Source organism: Puntigrus tetrazona, chromosome 20 (assembly GCF_018831695.1).
Source record: "Puntigrus tetrazona isolate hp1 chromosome 20, ASM1883169v1, whole genome shotgun sequence".
NCBI classification, from domain to species: domain Eukaryota; kingdom Metazoa; phylum Chordata; class Actinopteri; order Cypriniformes; family Cyprinidae; genus Puntigrus; species Puntigrus tetrazona.
In genome coordinates, this window is record NC_056718.1 from 25,832,661 (window position 1) to 25,842,660 (window position 10,000).

Here is a 10,000-nt window from a genome sequence, read left to right on the forward strand (position 1 = left end):
CTTGTTTCTTTGTCTGCAGCCGCTTTAAGAAGCACTAAAGTATTAGCTCCATGACAAATGTCTAATTTTAATAAAATTTTCCTAGTAATGAGCGTCGTATCTGTTATCGGTCAAAGCAGAAATAGTTGGCTGCTTGGCAGATATTTGCATCCCTGATGAAGCCGGTTCTGGAGGTTCTCGGTCTGATCAGGGTCCAAGCTCAAAGTGTTTTTCCGTGTAAACAGAGCTCTGTTGTTGTGTTCTCTCGCTCATGCTGTAGGGAAGATGCACTATTATTTTTTAATTAGGCAGATGCAAACACAATGAGTCACAGGCTTCTGGCTATTATTGTTCACGTTGGCTTTCATGCGGTGGCTGCCAGTTTTCTTCGGGTCGACTGACCGATATCGGTGTGCTTTCGCTTCATTCGTCTCTGTGTGCTTGTCTTCACAGGATCCGAGATGTCGCTCGACCCTTAAATCACTTTCTGCACAACCGGTGAGTTTGTGCTCGATGCTTCAGCGATGCTTGGCTTAAAGATGCGTTGTTTCTGTGTGTTAGATCAGCAGATGGTTCCTCGTTAGCTGGAAGGTGTTCACGGTTAACCTGGAGGACTAGTAGTAGTCATAGTTGAACCCAGAGCACCTTAAACTGTTCAAACTGCTCCGTGTTACTGCGACCCCATCCCAGCGGCTCGTTCTGTGTGCCGTTGCTTAGGGACTTTGATACAGATGGCATGAGTTTATCTAGGGCCTGGTTCCTCCATGAGTCTGCTCTGATTGAGAGTTACCCGATCGTGAAGAGAACAGGTGTAGAAGCCATCCGAAGGCAGATTCATGAAATGATGAAGGTGTGAGAGTGTGTTATAGACATTAAAGTCAGATATTACAGCACTAACGCTGCATTCTGAGCAAACCCACTCACAGACTCAAAGTCGTTCAGTAAAAGTCTTTCTCCTTCCAGCTCTCTCTGCTGTTGTGTTCTTTGATCTTGAAATTAGCTGATGATGATTAAAATGGATCTGTCGCTTACGTTGACATGAACTTGAGAAGTTAAGGACCAGATTTATTCCATTTTGGAAAGATGGACGTGGAGATGGAAACATTCGAACAAATCTGATCAGATCCGATCAGGTGTAAAGAGGCCCTAACTTTCACCAGCTGGCTTAATTTTCTGATTGTCATGAAGAGAAGGATAAAACTGAGCGTAGTTTATGCAAACGTCTGACTGTAGCACCTCTTGTGAACACTGAGAATAAAAACTGTGCTGTTTGTCTTGTTCCTTCACATACTTGCTTGAATCTAGGGATGGATGATATGACCAAATGTTCTCCTCCTATTAAAACTATTTTAGAAATCAATTTTTATATTCACCTTTTATTTGTATTTAGCCTTCATTCAAAGACGAAACGTAAAATCGCTGTCAAATAAACAAGAATCTCAGCTTTACCTTATTAATATTTATGTGTTTTATTTTAAACCATATCATAGACTGATTATTCATTCAGATTATACAGAATAAAACAAAGGTTCCTCAGTCAGGATAAAGAATGTGAAAAGTGCTCAGTTACTGCAGAAAACAGAAAAAAGTGCTCAACAACAACAGAGAAAAATGCTCTGATTGAAAACGTAGATTCATCCTCCGCCAGCAGGGGGCGCCTTAGAGCCTGGTTTCTATGGTAACGCTGTTCTCAAAGTAGAGCTCAGCTCACAAACTCTACTGTATCAGGTAAAATAAAAATGCCATTGAATTGGAAACACTGGTAATGTATAATCAAAATTTCGGAAATGTGTTAGAAAACCATCACCATTGTTGAAAAAAGTTTATCACAATATATGTTGATACTGAATGTGCATCTGAATAATCTTTATGCTTTTTTATGAAAGTCTCAGCCCTGAAATTCTGTCACTAAATTCGTTGGTTATGTGGCTCTATAATGTGTGATGACAGATCATCTCTTTTTATTAGTAGTTACAGCTGAATGATATAATCATCAGTCAGGGTAAAACCACAGTAAAAGAGTTCAACATCAATGATGTCATGTAACGTTAATCTCAGAAAAGCTAAATCAATATTTGCCTCATATTATGTATTTATAATGTGTATATATAATGATTTTCAACATTCGATGTGCGTTTAATTAAATCTGTCATGAAAACACATTTTCATTAAAGCCACTATTAAAATGTGGGCTTCAGCCTCAACGGCTCTCGTGAAGCGCTGGTGAAAATGAATTGTGGGTCCGTCGTGTCTTTTGGGGTCCATTGCTCCTGACAGAAGGAGAAAACACAGGTGTCAGCCAATCAGATCTTCTTATGCAAATACTGTAGCGCAGACACTAGCCAATCGCGTTCAAGCAACACCAGACACTAATATGATTGGCTGAAAAACTCTGGCGCACCATGCTAATGATGTAATAACTTTTAACTTTATTTAAATTGTTTGTATATTTTATTTCAGTGTTGATTATTAAAATGTAAAAACAGGACCGATTTTACCAAATTGCGCCATACTTCAGAGAGAAACAGAATATTGAAGGAGAAAGTGGAGGGTGTGGCTTGTTTTTCCTACTCTGAATTGATTGGATGTATAAAAGTAGGCGTTTCGTTCAGAAGAACGCTGATAATTGGAGGGGCGTGGTTAGTGTTGAGAGCTTGAGGACTGGACTCAGATCATGGCAGCTGCGTCTTGTCTGTATGTTGAGTGTGTTTCACTAGTAATGACTGGACGGAGTGATTTTGCGCATCCTGAAGCGATTATTTCACCCCCCTCCGGCCCGAGATCTCCCATCATGCCGTGCTCCTGCGAGCGTCTCTGTAGAACAGCCAGCTGAAGCATCAGGGTTCCTGGACGACGAGCTTGCGGCTAAAAATAGTGCAGAACAGAGCGAAGCTGGAGCTATTACTGCTCTTTCTAATTGCAGCCCCTGTGAAACACGTTCAGTCACGGCACTGCTGGGAGCCGGTGTGCGGACGCAATTTGCACTTCCAATTAAACTGTCGACCTTTGTGCTATAACTCAGAACGTGACTTCTGAACGCTGCGGCGTTGGCGTCTATTATTACCCGCGTTAGCCGAGGACGCGTGACCCGACGCCGATCCCTCGTTAAATCACTAGTGTGTGACCCGGGTCACGTGACGGGGTCAGCTGATCACATCCGAAGGGTCGAGTCGCCTTTACTGCTAGAGCGCTTTCTACAATACTGATCGTTTCAAAGCTGCTCTACGGTTATCCACAAGAAAGTAGTAATTCAGTGATGCTTACAAAGTTCAGCTTTACTGAAAATCCTGATCGGAAACGTTATCTTAATATCTTCTGGGTGCATGCAGCAGATTAGAGCTGGATGATAATATAAATGAGACGATATGGATGCAGTGAAACAAACAATCAGGCACTAATCATGTTTCTCTTTTGTCTTGTGTAGTTTAGTTGAGGTTTTTCAGCCATTGATTTAACTAGATTTCACTCAATGAGTTGATGCTAAAATAATGATTGAATGCACGACCTTTGACCTCACCAGCTACAGGTTTGTCAGTCAGTTATACAGGTTAACTATAACCAGAGACTGGCACGGCGTGTGGATCTCGACGCTCTGGCTGGTGTTTGTGTGAGCAGACTGACGTTCTCCCGCCGCCGTGGGATTATCAGCTGCTTTAATCAAGAGAATATTTGTCGCCACGTCTGATGTTACCTGAAATAACGCCGCTTAAAGTCTAAAAATACTCGACACTCATTACGTGTATTTGCCAGACTGAACGAACAGAACAGAGGGCTTTATCAGGAGATTTAACCGGATCATTTGTGTTTTATAACGCTTTATTTTAATCTTTGAACAGATTGATAAAACAGACGAGATTGGCTTGTGCTTCTGAATGTTTACTGTAAATCACACACTGCTGGTCATTCATTACCATTTTTATAAGACTTCTATATTGACAGCAATTTTAGCCATAATTATTTTATTTAATAAGCTCTGTTATGATTGGTGGAGTTCACACTGTGGGTGGGTCATATGTTAATGAGCTCTGTTATGATTGGTGTGGTCCGCTCTTGTACTTTTATTTAATTATATAGCACTTTTAACAATACGAATAGTGTCGAAGCACAAAACAGAGACGGCCTCTGTCATCAAATCAGTGATAATCAGTAGAAATGAAGTCTCCTCACCTGTGTGGGTGGGTCATATGTTAATGAGCCCTGTTATGATTGGTGTAATCCGCTCTGAGGGTGGGTCATATGTTAATGAGCTTGTGATCTTGTGTCTTGTTGGGGACACTTAACTTCTAGAGATTTAACGTTGAATTGATTCCAGAGACCGTCTCTTCATTTAATAACAAACTGTTCTCTCTCTTCATTATACATCCCTGTCAGTGTACTCTTCTACTTTATTCTGTTCAGTGCTTTGATGCAACCTGTGTTGTTAAAAGCTCTATATAAATAAAATGATTGATTGATTGAAATGATTGTTCTTGTTCCTGATGGACTGGACGGGAAGTTTTGGGTCTGAATGTAAATGAAAAGACGGATGCAGGAACCATCTGATTGATCTGTTATGTATCTATTATTTCTCATAATTTGTAAATAATTTTGCTTAAAATACACAATAATAGTCTTGATTTGTTTTTTTTTTCTTCTAACTTTATTATTTTATTAGCTGCTTTACAGCAGAGTTTGAATTTGCTTCATATTTGCTGGAGACTGACTATTTCCTGTATTGTATAAAACACTCTGAATGAATGATGTCAGTGTTTGGTCATGTGACCACAGGTTAGCACACCTGTCCCTCTCTCTCTCTCTCTCTCTCTCTCTCTCTCTCTCTCTCTCTCTCTCTCTCTCTCTCTCTCTCTCTCTCTCTCTCTCTCTCTCTCTCTCTCTCTCTCTGTCTCTCTCTCTCTCTCTCTCTCTCTCTCTCTCTCTCTCTCTCTCTCTCTCTCTCTCTGTCTCTCTCTCTGTCTCTCTCTCTCTCTGTCTCTCTCTCTCTGTCTCTCTCTCTCTCTCTCTGTCTCTCTCTCTCTCTCTCTCTCTCTCTCTTTCTCTCTCTCTCTCTCTCTCTCTCTCTCTCTCTCTCTCTCTCTCTCTCTCTCTCTCTCTCTCTCTCTCTCTCTCTCTCTCTCTCTCTCTCTCTCTCTCTCTCTCTCTCTCTCTCTCTCTCTCTCTCTCTCTCTCTCTCTCTCTCTCTCTCTCTCTCTCTCTCTCTCTCTCTCTCTCTCTCTCTCTCTCTCTCTCTCTCTCTCTCTCTCTCTCTCTCTCTCTTTCTCTCTCTCTCTCTCTCTCTCTGTCTCTCTCTCTCTCTCTCTCTCTCTCTCTCTCTCTCTCTCTCTCTCTCTCTCTCTCTCTCTCTCTCTCTCTCTCTCTCTCTCTCTCTCTCTCTCTCTCTCTCTCTCTCTCTCTCTCTCTCTCTCTCTCTCTCTCTCTCTCTCTCTCTCTCTCTCTCTCTCTCTCTCTCTCTCTCTCTCTCTGTCTCTCTCTCTCTCTCTCTCTCTCTCTCTCTCTCTCTGTCTCTCTCTCTCTCTCTCTCTCTCTCTCTCTCTCTCTCTCTCTCTCTCTCTCTCTCTCTCTCTCTCTCTCTCTCTCTCTCTCTCTCTCTCTCTCTCTCTCTCTCTCTCTCTCTCTCTCTCTCTCTCTCTCTCTCTCTCTCTCTCTCTCTCTCTCTCTCTCTCTCTCTCTCTCTCTCTCTCTCTCTCTCTCTCTCTCTCTCTCTCTCTCTCTCTCTCTCTCTCTCTCTCTCTCTCTCTCTCTCTCTCTCTCTCTCTCTCTCTCTCTCTCTCTCTCTCTCTCTCTCTCTCTCTCTCTCTCTCTCTCTCTCTCTCTCTCTCTCTCTCTCTCTCTCTCTCTCTCTCTCTCTGTCTCTGTCTCTGTCTCTGTCTCTGTCTCTCTCTCTCTCACAGTGTTTGTTTGTGTCTCTCTGTTCTGTAGAAAGTGAGCGCTGTCCTCAGCCCATCGTTCGCCTGCTCTTCACCTTCAGCCTCGGCCTGGTAAGACCGCTTTAACTCAATTAAGGTAGACAGTAACGAGCGGCGTCTTATCATCAGACGAGAGGCATTGATGCGTTATGAGCTTTATTAGCGTGTCTGTCTTCTGTCAGGATCTGTAGCGTTTGCAACCAGCCAATGATACGGCAGCGCTGCTCATTTCTGTTCATTAAAGCGACAGTTCACCCTAAAATCCCCATCATTTACTCTCACTCATGTCCTGCAGACCTGATCTTCTCTGGAACACAAAAACCAGGAAACCAGTCAACATCAGACAAAATACATCTATATATAAATTAACAAATCAAAACATTGTCTTTGTCAGACCGGCAAACGTTTTTTCTAACAAAATTGGACTGAAAGCATGACATAACTGACATGAGAGCGTGAGTCTTGTGATGTAACGAGGTCATGTGACTGTTTCTTGAGTGTTTCTGTGTCCTGCTGACCAGCGTTTCTGAGGGTCCTTCAAGATTTGATTTGGTTTTTTGATTTGGCTCAGATTTAAGGCCATAGAGAGTCTTAAATATCATAACAGAGACCCCAGTTACTTTCAGAGTGATGTAGATATGTGATTATTAAACTTTTTAAAAGGCAATGATCATATTGTTAAGATGATGCTGAAGACGATGTGATGAGAAGCTCGTCAGAAAGCCTGTAAACGGCACAGACTTCATGTTTACCCGCTGCGTCCAAATGAAGCTTAATTGCTGCTCTTTGGAGATTGCCTGTGTTTTGATGGAGATGCTCTTCTGGGAAGACGAGGCCTCCGGTGAATCCGTCCCGAGCGGATCGTTAACGGCCGGCGTTCCCAGGAAGAGCGTTGCCATGGAGACCAGTGTGTGGCGGGAGGTTTGTCCTCAGATCAGATCAGAAGATCAGCCACCTTCATCATCGGACGCTCTCGTATCATCCGTGTGAAGTGTGCCATATAAGAGCAGCTGCTCAGAGCTATTTACCCACGATCCTCGCTCTTTCTGTAAAAGGCAGTGTTCTATTTCTGTGGCTCTGGAAAATATTCCCTCTTTGTCCTCTCTTGCCTTATCTGCCGGCCTTCGGAGGACAGAATCCCTAATTCTCTGCTCCTGTTAGGTACATATTTGGTCAGAGATAATAGCAGGAATGATGGAGGTCGTTCTCGGGCCGGAAACGGACCCTCGCTGCTCTCTGCTCACGGACGGCTGATTAGCGGCGGTTCAGGCTCGTTCTGCCCATGTTTGGTCAAATCTGCCGACTCCTGATCCTCTGGAGAACAAAAATCATTCAGACAGCATGATATTAATGTTGGTATTCTTTACTATTGTTCATGTATGTAAGTAAAGATATTCAAATAAAGTGCACCGTGAACATAACACCTAGGAATTCTTCATACAGTAAACCATGTTTCTCCAGCACACACTGAACGCAGGTTGTGTTCTTCTATTCATTACATACCTTTCTATCAAAGTTAACATTATCATATAGTTTGTTCTGACACAGTTTAACTCTTCTCAGATTCTAAACTGTAGTGAATAAACTGATATAATGTGGGACATGTTGAAGACTAGTCAGGTATTTCTATACCACAGCTTTACAGTATAAAAATAAAAAAGCCCAGTTTTTAGTTAAAGGCAGTTCATCATTGGATTCAATAAAGCTGATTAATTGCACATCAGAAGCTTCGTTCATGTTCATGTCGGCCGCTGATGATCAATCATATATTTGTTGATCAGTTAATATCTGATTAAACCTTGATGAATGTGTTTCTGAAGGCCATCGCTGGCCTGTGTTCATCAGAGATGGATGTTCTTCTGCTGTCCTTCATCTGAAGTCCAGACGCTGGTTTTGGTTCATCATTCCTCCGTCAGAATGCCTTTATTAATAATCTGATCCGTGCTGATGTTTAATCAGGGTCTGGTCAGTTCTTCTGCTGCTAGAGATACTAGTTCAGACAGATCAGACAGACTGAAGAACAAAACTAGTTCATCGTCACTGACAGAAATTGAGCAGATGAGCTGTAGAGGAATAAAAATACGACGGCATCCATAAACAAAACACGCCTCAGACGATAAACAACAGGATAAATGAGGATCAGATGAATCTCTTCAGGAAATTAAGAGCCAAACAAAACAGAGAAAGTCTTCCGCTAACCCTCGAGTTTATCATCAGATCACCCTTTACCCGCCCTCTGTTGAACACCAGAGAACGTATTCAGATAAACGTGTCTGTGTTTTTGTAAATGAAAAGCCAGTCTGGAGTCTGATGAGAAACAATGTGTTTGAGAGACGAATGTAAATGATGACAGATTGATGATCTCGGGCCGAATTAATCCTCGTTTGACAGCCAGGCGTCGAATGAACAATCAATCAGTATCAGTACTGCAGTGACCTTTGACCTCCTGCTCTTACATGTGAACATTTCTGAGCAGAGCTCAGTGAAGGAACACACTCGTTAGCGTTAGCATTAGCGCTGCAGCTCTCTGGAGTCTAGCACTGATCAGACACAACTCCTTCCTGCTGTCTCACGGCTTCTTCTGTGTTTGTCACGGAGCTGGAGATCTGTGTGTGTGTGTGTGTGTGTGTGTGTGTGTGTGTGTGTGTGTGTGTGTGTTGGTTAGTGCTGGATTAGACTGAATGTTTAACTGTTTGACAAACATTAGCAGGGTGGATTTGTTTGCACTAGTCAGGTGCTGACAGACGTTTACACACACACACACACACACACACACACATTCTCGTGATCTGGCTGTGTTTGATTGACAGCTGTCGTCGTCTTCCTCCAGGTTTTCCGCTGCTCCTTCTGTTTCGTGTGTGTCCTCTGCATCGTTAATTTGAGCACGCTCATGAAGCAGGGGCCTCTGGGTAATTACCCTCGCTGCCGTTTTAAACCGGCGGTGGCAGGGGATTGCTCTGCCTTACAGGGACAGATAATTATCTCCCAGACTCACGTGTGCGGACTGCTGATTGATGCAGAGTCAACTTTAACCAGAATAGTTAGGGCTTCTGACTAGATGTTAAACTCTGAGTTTTCTTTGAGCTGTGAGGTGAGCGCGTCATTAGTTGAACTCTTGGGTTTAGTTTGTGTTGATGAGATGATTCTAACCTCTAAACTCACTCGCTTTGTATTTCCCATCTCTACATGCTCTGCTGTAATCAGACCGTAATCACGTTTTGATGCAGGTAATGATCAGGATTTCTTAACTCTGTCTGTTTAATGAGAATGAATATGTAGCACGCCTCATGAATATTAATAAGCTGATTGAATATTTATCAGCTCAGTGGCATATCTTGGGTTTATTTATATAACGCTCAGTGTCCGGTTTGGGGAGTCGTCTCTGTCAGCGTGTTCAATCTGTTCTAGCGTGTTCTACAAAACATTGAGGACATTAATATTCTAGAAGAGAAGTGAACTAGAAGAGAAGCAGCTTCAATATTTTGGTTAAAACACTGATTATTTCAGTGTCATGTTTTCATTTTTTGTTATGTTATTTTCATGATGTGTGTGTTTCAGGTTCGTGAGCATCATGACCAAATCATACGAGTTCAACTGGCAGAAACACATTCCTGATTTCCTGCAGGAAGGAGCCGTGTTTGACCGATTTGATGAGGTAAACGCACACACACTCACACACACACTCACGCACACTCATGCACATGCACATGCACACACGCATACACACACACACACACGCACACACACACACACGGATTCTGGGTAACTGCCGCTGGTTAGGGTTCATCTCCCGTCTGTTTGTGGTTTTGCTGATGATCAGTTGAGTTAGTGGCTCCTCAGATGTTCTCTGGTTAAGCGTCACCTGTCAAAAGTGCTGCGATCGCAGGTAAATCCGGACGTGACGAGCTCGGCATGCTCTTGTTAATTGCACTGCGCTGCAGGATGCAGGCGTCTTGATCAGTGTGGCAGACGTATGGCTCAGGAATGAGTGTGTAAATAAGAAGGAAGTCTCACGGAGCGCAGTTACAGTTCCGCCAGTCCCTACAGAGCAGCAGACGGTGAAACTGTGTTGCCGGCGGCCATCTTGGCTCCGTCTTCTCGGTGAAGGTGAACTCATT

The 10,000-nt window shown here is 43.0% G+C and overlaps 1 protein-coding gene across 10 annotated transcripts in view; it reads left to right on the forward strand.

Moving 5' to 3' along the window:
• plcb4 (phospholipase C, beta 4) overlaps positions 1–10,000 on the forward strand; it is a 44,414-nt gene that overhangs the window by 1,646 nt on the left and 32,768 nt on the right. For 4 of the 10 annotated variants that reach the window (XM_043218652.1, XM_043218648.1, XM_043218657.1 and 1 more), the window contains exons 2-3: positions 5,896–5,954; positions 9,441–9,537. In XM_043218652.1, the coding sequence (XP_043074587.1) occupies positions 9,454–9,537 (84 nt within the window). In that variant the 5' untranslated portion in view covers positions 5,896–5,954; positions 9,441–9,453. Of the gene's footprint in view, positions 1–432; positions 478–5,895; positions 5,955–9,086; positions 9,110–9,440; positions 9,538–10,000 lie in introns of all 10 variants that reach the window. The other 6 variants (XM_043218649.1, XM_043218650.1, XM_043218654.1 and 3 more) reach the window with 4 other exon arrangements.